At 39.5% G+C, this 16,077-nt stretch overlaps 1 protein-coding gene across 1 annotated transcript; it reads right to left on the bottom strand.

Annotated features, from left to right (window-relative positions):
- Positions 1-5,274: 5,274 nt before the first annotated feature.
- meox1 (mesenchyme homeobox 1) lies at positions 5,275-13,780 on the bottom strand. The gene is made up of 3 exons (XM_018739756.2): positions 13,125-13,780; positions 8,368-8,540; positions 5,275-5,958 (listed from the first exon to the last, which is right to left on the bottom strand). The coding sequence occupies exons 1-3, from the start codon at positions 13,579-13,581 to the stop codon at positions 5,836-5,838; spliced, it is 753 nt and encodes a 250-aa protein (XP_018595272.1). The 5' UTR covers positions 13,582-13,780; the 3' UTR covers positions 5,275-5,835.
- Between the last annotated feature and the right edge of the window lie 2,297 nt (positions 13,781-16,077).

The following is a 16,077-nucleotide window of genomic DNA, read 5'->3' as shown; positions in this document are numbered from 1 at the left end:
CTGCTAGGTCTCTTCTCTTGGTACAAAAAATTTATTCCCAATTTTATTTCTGTAGTGGCGCCTTTGCGTGTGTACTGCAGAATAACAGTAGATTTTGCTGGTCTGAAGTTTTTGAAGACAGCTTGGCTGCAGTCAAACAGCTTCTTGTGAACAGTACTGCTCTAGCATTGTTTGACCCTGACCTACCAATTGTCATCTCCACTGATGCATCTGATTATGGCTTGGGTGCTGTCTTTTCACAGATTAATGCTGATGGTCATTAACATAGTGTTGCTTTTGCATCCAGAACACTCACCCTGGCTGAGCGAAAGTATTCCACTGTTGATAAAGAGGCTTTGGCATATGTTTGGGCCATCGAAAAGTGGAGGACATGCTTATTGGGTTGCAGATTTCCCTTGCGGACTGACCACCAGGCGTTAACTCCGCTGCTGACTACAAAAGGGACCAATTGAGCCGGCATGTACGCAGCAAGGTGGGCTGCTTGGTTGCTTTGCTTTGACTACATTGTTCGGTACTGTGCTGGATCTGAAAATCACACTGTGTATTGTTCGTCTCGCCTGCCTCTGCCTTGTCCTTCCACTGAGCAAGAGACGAAACCTGAGTTTGTGGCTTTGCTGTCTACTGCTCTGACCGCCACCTCACTTTGCTGCTGCGTCGGCTGGCTGTTCTGAACTCTCTGCTCTGCGTACACAAATTGAGCATGGTTGGCCTTCTTCTCCTGCTGCTTTGGGTTCTGTGTTACATCCAGTGTTAAAGATGACTTTGCATTTAGAGGTTGTCGGCTGGTTGTACTTAAATAACTGCGTGAGACGCTTGTTTGTATTGTGCACGAAAGTCACCAGGGAATTGTACAAACAAAACAACTCCTATGTGAACTCTGTTGGTGGCCTCAAATGGATGTGCTTGTGGCTGAGAAAACTGCCGCTTGTCAGTTATGTCTTTCTTTGGATAAGACTGCCAAGTCTTCTGCTGTACCTCTCCAGCCTGTTCCTTTGCCTTCTGCAGCTTGAGAATAACTGGCAACAGACATTGTGGGCCGTTTCAAGATGGCTGTTTGGAATTGCCAATATGAAGTGACTGCTTCTCTTACCTCTGTTTTCAGTAGACATGTCTATCCGACAGCACTGGTGACTGAAAATGGGCTGCAGATAACTTAGCCTGAGTTCGCTGCGTTCTTGAAAGACAGGGACATTCAGCATGTTCATACATCGTTGTATCATCCTGCTACAAATGGAGCTGTTGAATGCTTCCACGGTGTGCTTAAAAGTATGATTCAGTCAACCATCATACAACCAGCACCATGGCAAGAAACAGTGACTGACTTCCTCCAGATTGACTACGCAACACCGCATGCTATGACAGCTGTCTCACCCTTTGAATTGCTTCATGGATGGAAAATGCCACTTGCTGTAATGTTCTGCTGCCTCCACCTTCTGGGCATGAGCCTGCAAAAGTGCACTAGCGTGTTTAAGCATGGCAAGATGTCATGCAAGCTTGCTTTGTTCGCAAAACATTGCATATATTGTCATGGTGAAACAAGGGAAGCCAGACTGCAGGTGAGTGGGACCTAATCCTAGGTTCTGTTTAATGAGCAACAAAGTCCAAAAAGCACGAGACAAGAGCAGTAGTTGGGAATAGGCGTTGGTCGGGTGATCAAAATGAAGTATTCCAGAAGCTAGGGGCGCAAGACGTAGAATGAATGGATTCACTGTAGAGAGTGGACACGCGGTTGCTCGTGAGAGGTTCCACAATCAGGCGTTGACTCCTGGTCCTTTTAACCCCTGCCGCCTTGATGAGAGGCAGGTGCTAGCTGGGTGCATGTGACGTGTCATTCTTGTTTTTCAAGAAGGGGATAAAGTATGCATAAGGAAACCAGTACATGTACCAAAGGCTCATTCCAAATTTATCCATCCGGTTGAGGTTAGGAAACAAGTGGGCCCTTATACCTACCTCTTGATGATGGAAGGAAATGGCATACATCATGCCTCATACCAGTACTGACAAATGCACCGGATCCTGGACGATCTACTACTTCAGATGCTTGCTCACACGAGGAACACCAAAGGCTTGAGCCTGTTTGGCTGAAGGACTATGTTCACTTGTTACATAATTGATGTGGACATTTGTATTGTTAAAATGTTCAAACTGCTATTTTGTTTCAAATTACTGGAATTCGTTCAATGTGTTTTATAACGTATTTTCATATACTTGGAAATGGTTGATTGATAACAAATGTAATGATTGCTATTCCTATTTCATGTGCTGCTGTGACTACAGGAAGAATTCTTTAAGTAAGAGGGGGATATGTGGTGTTCTTGCATTGGAGTACCACTAGTTGGTGTTGGGGTTTTGCGATGCGATTAGAAAGATAGTACAGAGAAGAAGAAGAAGAAGAAGAAGAAGAAGAAGAAGAAGAAGAAGAAGAAGAAGAAGAAGAAGAAGAAGAAAGGGAGTGTGTACACGTGGTGATGTTTACTTGGTGTGTTCCATGCTTGTTGTTATCTTTATTAAAATCTTTGAAGAATAATTCTAGTACTTCCCTTGTCTACTGAAGACACAACACGCTTCATTTAGCAGAATCATATCAGAGTCACTGAGCCAGGTTTCAATAAGAAAGATGAGACTGGACTTGTAACTTTGCATCAAATTTATTTACCAAAGCAGCATTATTAGTTAGAGAGCAGATATTTAAGAGACAGCATTTTAGACTACTGTTTGACAGCAGAGGTAAATGTACTTGATTCAATATAAGTTATCAGTCCAAGTGCTCCTGTTGTTGAACCAAGTTCAATGCTGTCTCTTTTAAATAGTGTCTGTTTTAAGACGGGTGTCAACAACAGGGACGGGAGACAGGGGGAAAGGGATTGGACCCAAGTGCTGGTATGTTTATTTCGGCGCATTCACAGTGTCAGATAATAGAACGGATGTCATGGACATGTGTGGGTCTTCCAATACGCAGACGTCGTTTCCAGGGCAAAGCAAAACTCAAGAACCAGGAGAGCAAGCAGCGGTCAGAAGCCAGGAAAGTCAGAAACATGAATCAGGGAATAAGGTACAGGGAGTAGGCCGCTGAATCACAAGCCACATAGGGCAGTGTGTAAGATTCTGTAACTCTGTGTGGTGACAGTGCTCCCTTTATACCTGGTCGTGTTGATCAGCAGAAGGTGCGGTCGCTTCGCTTGCTGGCGAGGGCATGAAAATGGATGAAATGCAGAGCATCACACTTTGCAGAGAAATCCAAAAAGACCCTTGTTAGTGATGAAATTAACTTTGTCAATGAAGAACATGGCAAATATGTGAGCAGAGAGACAAGAGGAACAAGGAGGAGGAAAAAGCAGTGAGGAGTTTGTGTGGATTTGTAAGCTGCGGACTAGCTTGTTTCGGAAGAGCGTAGTTTTGTAGAGGAAACTACTGAGAGAAAAGATGCGAGGATCTCGATGTCGTTATAAACTGATATGTCTGTGGAACTTTTTGATTGCTGTTCAGCAGAAGAAAATTTGGTTATTTTGGCATGGAGTACATCTGATAACTATGGTTCAGATTTATGCTGATGTGGAAGATAGATCCAGACTAAAGATTTACATGTTCACCCATGCATATCACCACGAAGTTTAATTCCACTTGGCTGTGTTTCTGTTTTTCTCCATCTGTATTAAACTGTTTAATTTCTTTGATACAAATCACTAACAATTTCTTCTTGTTGAGCATTGTTTCCCTACAATAAGCCTTGAGGAGGCTGACTGGCTGGCTGTTATGCAAGCACCCCATGCTGACTGAAGCTGATGACCAACTGCCATGGCGGATGAGACGTAACTTGGTTGAACTGGGAAATCAAGTCAACATACAGCAACAGTGCTATTGTTATCTGTAACTAGCATCTGAATACAGAAGAAAATGCAATTAAATAATAATAAGAAAAATTCTAGAAAAGTATGTTCTTAAATTCGTAACTCAAACAATAACCAAAAAATAGTATGAAGAAAGAACTTTACTGCTGTATGCTTGGAGCCATAAGTCTACAGTAACAGCAGACTGGTTGGCTTAGTGGTATGTTAAGGGTTCTATAATAAGATGGATGTGAATAGATTTACCTTTTTTTGGAGTAGTATCAAGGACAAAGACCTTTATATCTGTGTTTGGAAGGCCAACCTTAACATAAGCTTACTATTGTGATGCCCTCCTCCAATCCTGCTCTGTGCAGCTGTTGCAAGCTTATGAAGCAAGAAATTAGATGACTATATGACAACATCTTGCATTTGAGAAGTCTTATTTTTGTCCATGCCTTCTTATTTTCTCTTTCCAATGCAAAGAGGTGTAGACCCCAGGTTTCTGTACGTGCTATATTTTTGCCGTCCCCAAGTGTGCTACTGTACAAATCCATTCAGTGCTGTTCAGGGCAGATGCTTCCCTTCAAAATATTCTAAAAAAAAGGAATGTCCACTTTCCTCAGCTGAGTTAAACACACTATAAACTCATCTGTGATCCATACACACACCTCTAAAGAAATAGTACAGCCCAGTTTTATTTAGACACTGCATACTATTCAATTTCTATACCTCCATCTCCAGCTTATTGTTGTAATTGCAAGCCTATTAACATTCACAGCTATGAGACAAAAAGTTCCAGTTAAAACAGATCATCAGAGAAGAATGTCAAAAGTGTGAGTGTTTCCACACAGACAGTTCCTGTGTTCAAATCAGAGGGATAGAATTTCATTTGTTAGCTCAAGGAAAGTCCATCGGTCTTTCTAACAGACATTTCTGCTTTTTTTGGAGACTGCAATTTGTAACACCATTTGCCTCTCCACAAGGATTCAAATTCTATAGACTGGGATAACTGAATAAACTGAATTATATGTAGAATACACAGAAAAATTTGGGTGAAAAAAAAGACTACTTTGTACCGAGAGCAGGAAATGGTGAAAATGAAAGGTATATAAATAATTTTACACAAATAAGTCAAACTAGGTCAAAATTTTGTGTTTTTTCCCTTAACCCATATATCAAAAACAGAAAAAAAAGTTAAACTCTTTTTACAAATGTTTCTAAAAATTTATTGAAGCCATAGGTCTTAAATTTCTACGTTTCTACATTTGTATTCTGTATACTTTAATCCCTAATGAAAAAAAAAAAAACAGGAAAAAATTAGAAACAAAATGTTTGCTTAAAAAAACCACCTGAAAACACACCAAGAAGGACACTTACACATTTCTGACTCTGGAATGGTTAAATCTGGAATTAGTATTGGATCAAATCATAAAATATTAATGCACTCTGAACAGAAACTGGGCTTGCATACCATCCAGGGAGTATCCCTCCTAAACTAGTACAAGTCCAAGGATAGACTCCAGGCTATTGCTGTACTGACAAGGCCAAGCAGTCAACAAATGCAACTGACTGTGAATGAGTTTCAGGTTTTGAGAGAAATCTTTCAAAAAAGCCCAGTTTTTGATCCTTTAAAGTGATCCTTTAGATGTCATCAACAAATAAGACTTCGAAAAGCAGGAATCAGGATTCAAGAACCTACACTCTGAGTCCACATCATGATGAGGACACAAAAAGAGTTATTGATTATTTTCTAGTGAATTTCTGGATTTTGTCAGAATTTGCGAATCGAAGAGAAAAGAATGAAGACCTTGGCATGCTCTATAATGTGACCTTTGACTATAGACCATAACTGTGGAAGCTGGCCATGAAACCAAACATTACATATGCCCATAAGTGGCATGCTAATTACTGCAAATGCAGAAATCGTCTTGCCCATGGTACTATTGCAGCCAAGGATCCCGAGATGCCATTAGGGACTGTTTGCTGATGTTGGTGCGCTTCCATTCCTTCACTCAGAGCTGGGTGAAGCGGCTGAATCCACTTCATCTGTCTCTAAGTCATGGGGGGAAGCAGGCTGTCCACCTTTCACTCTCTTCCATTTCATCCGTCGGTTTTGGAACCACACCTTAACCTATAGGTGGCAGACATAAGTTAAATGGAATGCATACAGTACAAAATAAATTTCACAATATGGGAGTAATACACAAGGTGACCCTCGCTGGAACAATAAAAACGTACGATTTGTAGAGTAAATCATATTTTAATAATTCTGTAATTTTTTAAATTTTATTGATTTATTTTTTTTTTAAAGGCACAGGAACACCTTTATGACATGGTTTCTTTTAGTAAGAAATAATTATTTTATATAATTTGCTAATCGGCATCATTAAGAAATTTTCTGGTGCTGTTTCCTTGCTGTGATGATGTAATTTCCTGTGAGCACAGCCTGTTTCCTGCCTGTGTAGGCTGGGCTCTTGGGAAGCCACGTGAAACCTCTGTGCATCCCTGTCTGCATTCCCCAAAGTAACACAGGAATAAAGACAATCAGTTCCCACACTATTTCAATCGCATTGCTTTGTCTCAGGCTGTCTGTCGTTTATGCAAGTGGGATCTTTGGTTGCCAAGATATGAAAGTTTCATTAAAAAAACATAAGCTGAACTTGCACCAAGGGTTCACAAGAAGTCTTGGACAGGGCTGGGGTCTGGTTTGCGTTTGGGACCCAGAGCCTGGGAAACTCATTTTTGGTTGGAAGAGACTTTGTGTGGTCAGTGTGAAAGTGTGAATGCTCAGAAAGGAATGGTTAGGAGAGGGGGTGGAGGGGTGAGGTCCTCTATGTGATCCAAAGACATTGATGTCCACTATTCAAAGATTAAAGTCTTTATACTGAGGTATCTTAGAACTATGTATAGCGAGATCTTTAAAATTTTAAACTCTGTGCAGTTAGCTATGTAATAGGTAACCTAATACAGTAGCACAGTAGTAACACAGTAAGCTAATAATATTTATATCACAGTTACCTGTGTCCAGCAACCAACCTGACCTTGATTTCCTGCACCAAACCAGTGCCAACAAAGAGCAAAAAGTTCTCATGCAGTGTCCTACAAATAAAATGAGTTGTTTTTATGTCAGTGAATTATTACCTTAGACTAAGACTATTTCCTAGGAGTCTTACTGGATCAGTTTCCTTACTGTGTCTGAGCATTAAAGAGTGAATAATGTATTTTTGTTACAGGCTTTTCAGTTACAGTTTTATACACACACACACATTGACTGAAACCACTTGTTTCAATCGGGGTCACGGGGAGCCAGAGCCTAACCCAGCAACGCAAGTCGCAAAGCTGGAGAGGGAGGAGACACACCCAGGACAGGACACCAGTCCGTCGCAGGGCACCGCAAGGGGGACTTGATCCCCAGACCCACCAGAGAGCAGGCACAGGCCAACCCCACTGCACCACCATGCCCCCTTTACAGTTTTGTAATATAGACGTAAAGATATAAAGATGTTTTGGTTTCTTATTTCTGTCAGGTGTTTAAAATGCTACTTTTTTTTTTTACTTTTTTATTTTCAAAAAAATACTGCAAAGGAAAAGTCTCTTCCCTTTCTGCAAACAGACATTGGTTGGGAGCAAAACATTTTACATTACATTTTATATTTATTAATTTAGCAGATGCTTTTCTGCAAAGCAACGCACATTACAGAAAAAATAGAGTGCATTACATCAACACACATCCAGAGTAATAATGTGAGAATGGATTAATTAATGTCACTTTCACATGCTTTCTGCTCATGTCTGCTGTTCCTGAGTGTTAATGATCAATAATAAAAAGAAGAGCAACGTTGTACATGTATGGGCAACATCCAGTACTGACTAAGACTTGGAGATAACTTTTTTAGTAATTTTAGATTAGTTTTATTTTTAATGTTTCTAATTTCTATTTTTCTTTGAGGTATCTGGGATGCATCAGCCCTGCATAGGACTGGTTTAGGACTGTTGATGAAAATAAATAAAGTATTTAAATAAAAATCTTACAGGAATTTTGTGTTTTGTTATAGCTTTATCTGAAACTTTTTTCGGAGTTTAATTTGTCAATAAATCAAGAAATGTTAGAGCTGCTGCCTTTGGACCAAAAGGTTGCAAGTTCAAATTCCATCTTCAGCTGTCAAACCCCTGAGCAGAAGGCTTATCCTAAATTGTTCCAGTAAAAATTACCTAGCTGTATAAATGAGTAAATAATTGTAAGTCTCTTTTAAGAAAAATGCTACTGTAGCTGAATGAATGTCGACATCTGTGTTAAGTTTTGTTCAGAGTGACATGGTGATAGGATTTACAAATTAAAAAGACTTTCATTTGTATTTGTAAACTGAGAACCCAGTGTAAATTTTCCTAAAGCTGCAAAATTGAAAAACCATTGATTGAATATAACATCTTTATTTTTGGATAGTCTTCATTCAGTTAAATGAATAAATGTAAATAAATACAGTGTAAGAGTAGTGCTTAATGCCAGTGTTGGGTACCACTAATAGAGGTCTATGATCACCTGTCTCTCGGTGAGGTCCAAATTGACAGCAATCTCGTAACGACGCAGCCGTGTCAGGTAGTTGTGGTGGTTGAACTCTGCCTCAAGCTCTCGCAGCTGCTCCTTGGTGAAGGCTGTCCGCTCTTTCCTGGCCTTGCAGTTTGAATCAGCCTTAAAGTTGGAGTTGTGACTCTCTGGAGGAACAAAGGAAGGAATCCTTTAGCATCGTTCCCTGTCTGGCTGAGTACTTTGCAGTTCATTGGTATTATGTGGAAATAAACCAAAATTAAATCAAATTAATTAATTGCTTTCTTTAGCCTTTACAGTGTGTATGTGATGGACACAGCTGGTGCAAGTCCTGTGACCTGCCAGAGGTGGGTCATTCTATGGCAGAGTTTACAGACATTTGGTTAAGCAGGAACGTGGCAGAACACCATTAAAATTGCCCACAACTGTAAACATCCCTGGTAGATCCATTTCACTGTAAAGACCACTTATTCTGGTCTGCAAAACATGTTGATGTAATTAACATGTCCCAAAACCCAAATATGTATGACTCAGCCATTATAATTAGCGCATATTTGGAACAACCATGAAAATATTAAATTATTAAATGTTAAAACATGAGCTCCGTTTTTGAACATTAAATATTACAATTACTATGTTATATATATTTATTTATTACTGTAACACTGGGTCACATTGGCATACAGAATACGATAACAAAACAGACAGAAGAAAATTCATCACTGACATCCTCCATGTAAAAAGAGAATTATGAGCATAGATGACAAGTACAAAATATCTTACTAAGTTATTAAGTGAAAAATAAATAAAACTGACAAGACTTTAAAAGATTTCAAGATTTAAATTATGAACAGTCTAATTTTATGTTTGGTATATTTTAGCATATGATGAACCTACAGCCTATAGTATGAATATTCCGAATGTTAATTTTAACTCGAAACTGTTTAACTTTAAAATAGCTACCCAAGGTGTACAGTCTGTCCTCTTGTCAGACAACTAGAACATGTGACCCAGTGGGGTAGAAAGCAGAAAAGAAAAAAGTGAAAAAGGGAAAGAAAGATTAAAGGAAAGAAAGACAGAGAGGGAGATGTCAAAACACATGACAAAAACACAAAACAACAAAAATTTAACAAACAGCAACATTCCCCCTTAGAGAACATGTCAGCCACAATCTGCATTTATGGGTGTCAGACAGGGAGGACACCTCCTAAGCCTAACTCCTAAATAGACATCCCTGACTACACAACCCCATGAAACTGATAAAATGATAACATAAATAAAAACTTGCATTAGAATTAAAAAAACGGTGAAACACAGGAACCGAGAAACATGGTAGCTATTTAAAGACATCATGTGTCATCACCGCAGCTTTTTTGAAATGAGTAAATATGACAAGTTTAATCTAATGAAAAAAACAACTAAAATATTACATATTAAAATGAAACATGATCTATTGTATATTTGTAACAGACCAAAATGTTTTTATTTGCCAAATTTAATTTAAATAATTTTAAATTGTGCTTGCTATTTGTTAAACTGAAAATATTTTTGTGTAGTCTATGTCAAATTGCATGACCACACTGCATGATGGGTGAAGTCATGAAGTTATGGACAAAGAAGCTCAATTCAGGACCTTTTAATGTAATAAATGAATGCAAGCCGTAAATGACACGTCTTCCCAGTGTCAAAGAGGTATGAAGATACAGATATTGTCATAGCTGTTTCTTAAACATTACTTTAGATGATTGCTTTATGTACAAACAAGCGGATGCACACTGGCCAGATATATCCATCTAGGGCTTTAAAGTTGAAACTAAAGTAATGTTTGGGTTGACATCTGTTAGGGAAAGCTCACAAAACAGCTGCCCCATAAAAATCCCCCAAACGCAAGGCCCATATCTTGTCATGCTCCTGTACACTGCAGGAAGGCTATGGAACAAGTAACATAAGACAAAAGTTTGGAATTAATAGTAAAGCATTTCATCCTAATTAAGGTTGAACGGCTGCTAGCATTAACTGTAAAGATTGTAAAGATATCATTGCTTGAAAAACAAACCACAACACAACAAAATAAAAACAGAATTAAACACCCAATTTTGGGCGAGCTCTCCCAGGTGCTCTTTCTTTTTTAGATATTTAAGAATGAGAAAAGCCAATAAAATTTCCTGCTGTTGAATTTTAATGAATGCAATTAAAATTAACTTCAAAAAGAAATTAAAGATAAGTTTCATTTTAAAGCTAGACCTCATTTATGAAAATATATACGATTATATACTGGATAAAATGTTAGAATATGTTAATTTCCCATCTTGGAAAGCCAGATGTCTTTCACCTGAATGCTTTACTTGTTCATTATTATTTTAATTGTTCTCTCAGCGGCATGGTGGCACAGCATGTAGCGCTGCTGTTTCACAGGACCTGGGCAGTGTGAGGTGATGTGGGTTTGATCCCTTCAATCTGTATGGAATTTGTATATTCTTCCAGTGTCTGTGTGGGTTTCCTCCTACAGTGCTGTTCAGGTAGGTTTAGTCACTCTAAGTCACCTGCATTGTGTGTGTGTGAGTGATATAGGGAGTGTGTTTCACTAATGTACAGATGAGTGGCCCATCGTAAGCAGTGTATCTGTAAGTCACCTTAGGTGAATAAGGTGTGGACTCATAACACTACATGGTGTTCATTGGAAGTTGTGCTGGAGAAAAGCTAAATTAAGTAATATAATTGACTCTCTCCATGTTATTTGTGCACTTCTCCTGCCAGGTGAACTATGACACTTTTTCTGATCATCAACAGGTTGATTTCATTACTTTGTACAAGTATAGCACATCTCATATCACTCATTTCATTTTATGAACACCAGCAGTATATATTTTGTATAGAATTCCACAAATGTATTTTGTTAAAAATTTAATTCACTTTATTTTGAATTGCTGTGCATCTGCAATGAGATTGTTTTTACAGCTGAGGTATAGAAAGTGGACAGCTGGCAAGGTTATTTATCAGACATTGTCTAGCAGGCCTGCTGTTGTCAGGCTATGTAAAGGTAACTATGATAAAGTGTGTTTCCCCATTTAATCAGAAATGCGTGTCTTTAGTACTTAGAAATTGGACGTTTTTCTGAAATTTACTCTAAACCACTGTGTCTATTCCAATTACCTTTTTGTTTTTAAATTTACCACAGAAATAATCATCACACAATCAAAATGCTATCATGATGTTACTTATGTTAGGTTAGCTGCTGTACTGTAGAAAATAAATAGAAGGAGAGAGAGTAAGAGGTAGAAGGGAAATAGAATATTTGGTCAACATATCACACTGTATTGAAAGAAACTTATTCATTGCATGAGAAGCGAAAACCAAGTTTGAAAATAATCGAAAACCTATTTATCGGAGAAGCTCTATATGGATGTACTACAGAATAAAATTAGATGTTTGAAATGTGGGAAGAAATGAGCCATTTGGACATAATTGTTACAAATAAAAAGACCTATGTACTCTATTTTGTTGAAAGCACCATCTCAGCACATCACATATTATATATTAATATATGCACTAAATGGTCAAATATCTTAGCAGCCATTAGAAACTGGGTACTTAGTAACTTCAGTAACTTTTCAACATGTATACATACATACACACACACACACACACACACATTTTCTGAACCGCTTGTCCCATGCGGGGTCATGGGTAACCGGAGCCTAACCCAGCAACTCAGGGTGTAAGGCTGGAGGGGGAGGGGACACACCCAGGACGGGACACCAGTCTGTCGCAAGGCCGTCGCAAGGCACCCCAAGCGGGGCTTGAACCACAGACCCACGGGAAAGCAGGACCCAGTCAAACCCACTGCGCCACTGCACCCCCCTTCAACATGTATATTGCTAATAAATTTAAGCAATAGTGCTACTGGATATTGTGAATAATTTCAATACGTTTCATTGATCAAATGATCAAATTAAGTATTAACTGTTACACCAAACTGAGTTCATTTAATATTAAATCATATTAAATATGTTTCAGAAAATAACTATTTAAAATATTAAATTATTACGCACCTGATTATAACAAGTGAGATGCACATTCCCTGCATTACATGATTTGTGATTCGTAAACAAGATTTAAAGTGCAAAGTACAAGCCATGTTCTATAGCTTGGGCTGTCCCTGGCTGCAAGCTGTTCTATCATTCTTTTGAATAATTGAGCCTGGAGTTTTTAGGTTGTATTGGCTATTTCTGATGACTGCTAGAAAAATGGTTGTACCAGTGTGCTGTAGTGAGACAATCCTCTGGTAAGAACAAGCTTTCCTGCATGGTGCTGTGTGATTGCAACAGATATGTAGGAAACACATTGTCCATCAACTTGCAAGGCATCATACTGGAGCAGTGCATGCCTGCTACCTCAGATGTTTTCTGGCTTGACCTGGGATAGAACTGCACAGAGGTCAGTATGAAGAGATCTGAAGTGTGAGAGATATTTTGAAATGGCTAAATTATGGTTAAAATGTCAGAAAAGCATTCAGGGTTACTTTTGGATATGTAATATAATTACAGTTCTTTTGAAATACAAATTTGCTAATCTGAACTTTTTCTGCTACACACATATATTGTTCCTGGCAAAATTTATATTATGTCTGCGCTATTTCTGTCAATAAAAGCATTCTGGCCTATACAGTGGAACAGAATAAATGGAGACCAGTGTGACCAATGGAGACTTTGACATGTCCGACACACAAACCAGTTCTAATGTTTACTAACCTGTAATCTCTCTCTTTTGCTTTAATGTCCTTTTCTCCATGTGTCGTGAGTACTCCCCCTCAAGACACCCAGCAACCGAAACTGGCAGCCTGTCCAAGCCTGTACAGTCCATCTCGCCCCTGTTGACGCCACCTACAGTCGCAGCAACTGAAGAACAGAGCTCTTGGCCTCGACTTTGGGTCTCACAGGTGGTATACTGCCAGTCTGCCCGCTGGAAACCACCAGACTCAGTGTAAGCATGCTCCTCACGTGGATAGGCATGAGGAGTTGACACCAGGCAAGATCCAGAAAAATCCGTACAGGCCAGAAACTCTGGCTTCTGGTGTAGCGAAAAGGAGCCTTGCTGGTATGGTGGCATCCCTGTATTTGGGACCCCTGTGTGATGGTTCCGTACACATCCCCAGATGGGACTGCCTGGGTGGGCACTCCTCATGCAGTTACTTCCAGAGTGATCCATAGCAAAGGTGTAGAAGCAAAGTCTCTTCAGAAAAGTTCAGTTTTTCACAATGTGCCAATTACATCCAACGTCACTTAGCACTTTAAAAGAAGTACATTGTTGCTTAGCTGCATTCCACTGTCTAGAAGAGATTCTGTTTCTTAATAGCTTTGGGTCCAGAAAGTGCTCAAGGCAACCTCAGTAGCATGTGGTGTGAGGAAACCATCCAGTTGTTCTTTCCCTGTAGATTGTACCGAATTGCTCTGCTACTGGAAACGCTGATGAGTGAGTGGACCGGCTGTGCTGCTCTGCATCCTCTCCCAATTCCTGGGCTGTTTTTCACAGTTCTAAGGCATTCCTGACAAGTGATCCCGCCTCTATTTTAAAGGCTTAGGTGGGAAAGAGTGGCAAGTTTATGGAGTGTAACACGAGCCCACGAAGGAGGGGTCCTGCAGGCCACATGTTGGTACCCTCCAAACAACCCTACCTCATCAACTATTAATCATGGGGGAAATTTTATATGCACATCTAATGGGATTTCCAGATGCAGACTTTTAAAGGAACACTGTCTGTAAAATGTAAAACGGACACCCACATGGGAACGGGGAGGAACTCTCATTCTTTCCCATTTTCTGGGGCACAATTTAAAATTCAGCTCATAATGTGTACAAAACAGCAAATGTAAAAGCATTCAGATATTTTAGTGAAGACCGTTATTGTAATTCCAGTACACTGAAACTCAATGAACATCGGTGCATAAAGTGGAAAGAAACAAACTAGGTTTACTTAAGAATCACAACTGTAACTATGTCTCTCTTTCTCCTAATGTAATGCACAAATTGTATTTTCTCTGAGATGGACGTTGCTTTGGAGAAAAGTGTCTGCTAAATGAATAAATGTAAATGTAAATATAAACACAGACATATATTGCCATTGACACCAGTGTTTCAAACAAAGCAACTATTTTAAGTGCATTACAAACTACAGCTATTATTCATGGTTCCTTTATTTTTTAATGAATTAATGCTTTCTGTCAGACTTCAGTCTTGACATAGCTACTATATATATACAATTCATGTGAACAAAATGTAGACTTTTATGAATATACTTATGAAACATCCAGCATAGTCATGATTCATGTCAATCTAAACCTGTCTAAAGAAATGTGTCTCCCTTACAAGAGAGAAATATTTGAAGATTTTGGTGACAAAAGTCACCAAAGTACGGAAGTATGGAAATGATAGTTTAGTCTTTTATCAAGACTGTTATGGTTTTCTGAGCATGAAGTGATTTTTTTTCTTTTTTTTTTGTGAAATAAAATTATGTTTGGTTCAGCTCAGTATTAATAACTTCTAACAATAAGACTCATCACCTCCCATGTACAACAGGCAGGAGGAAATAGTGGGGCTACTAGATATTTCAACTTAAATATTGAAATAGAAAGTGTTGTCACTTTCATGATTCACACAGAAGTATAAATGTCCTTCTGAAGAAAGAAAATTAACCAACATTTTTATATGCATTATACTGCTTTTTAAATGATGCACTTACATGCATTTCTTTTGGTTCATGGACTGGATTTACTACTTTATAACTGTTTCCTCCATTGGCCTCAGGGGTCTCCAGACGGCCACACATTCACTGTGCATTTGAGTAGCTCTGTGGCATCAATGAAAGTATAAAAAGTCTGTGGTCAGGGTGAAATCTTTTCCATTTATCCACCAAATACTTTAGCTGTGATGTGTACTCTTCTTACCGGCACTTGGTACTCAACCTTGACCACAGAGACAGAGTTCTGCTGAAAAATTGTGGGGTACTGTATATGTGTGAGTACGCATGTATGGCAGAGAGAAATAAATGGTTCAGAGAGAAAGAAATGTCTTGTTACCTTAGTTTAAAATTAATTTATTTAACCTCTGGGGAGTGCGTTGGCGCAGTGGGTCGGACCAGGTCCTGCTCTCCCGTGGGTCTGGGGTTCGAGTCCTGCTTGGGGTGCCTTGCGATGGACTGGCGTCCCGTCCTGGGTGTGTCCCCTCCCCCTCCGGCCTTACGCCCTGTGTTGCCGGGTAGGCTCCGGTTCCCCGCGACCCCATATGGGACAAGCGGTTCTGAAAATGTGTGTGTGTGTGTGTGTGTGTGTGTGTGTATTTAACCTCCATATAGTTTCTCAGTTAGAAAGCTATCATTTAAAACTATAGTTCACCTCCCAGCAGCTATAAATTACACACACACACTTTCTGAACTGCTTGTCCCATACGGGGTCACGGGGAACCAGAGCCTACCCGGCAACACACAGGGCATAGGGCCAGAGGACACACCCAGGACAGGACGCTAGTCCGCCGCAGGGCACCCTAAGCAGGACTCAAACCCTAGACCCACCGCAGAGGAGGACCCAGTCCAACCCACTGCGCCACCACGCCCCCCTATATTGCTATTAATTACATGAAACAATAATTAGTGTATAGTTATTCATCACTGCTGACATTGGTGAAAGATTGGTGAAAAATGACATTGGTA

Source organism: Scleropages formosus, chromosome 7 (genome assembly GCF_900964775.1).
Source record: "Scleropages formosus chromosome 7, fSclFor1.1, whole genome shotgun sequence".
Classification (NCBI taxonomy): domain Eukaryota; kingdom Metazoa; phylum Chordata; class Actinopteri; order Osteoglossiformes; family Osteoglossidae; genus Scleropages; species Scleropages formosus.
Note: the sequence above shows the minus strand (reverse complement) of the source record. Positions and strands in the feature narration are given on the sequence as shown.

Coding starts and splice junctions, on each gene's coding strand:
- meox1 (XM_018739756.2), bottom strand. CDS start 13,581: ATGGATCACTCTGGAAGTAACTGCATGAGGAGTGCCCACCCAGGCAGT. Junction 8,541..13,124: donor GCAAAAGAGAGAGATTACAG/GTTAGTAAACAT, acceptor TTGTTCCTCCAG/AGAGTCACAACTCCAACTTT. Junction 5,959..8,367: donor TGGACCTCACCGAGAGACAG/GTGATCATAGAC, acceptor TGCCACCTATAG/GTTAAGGTGTGGTTCCAAAA.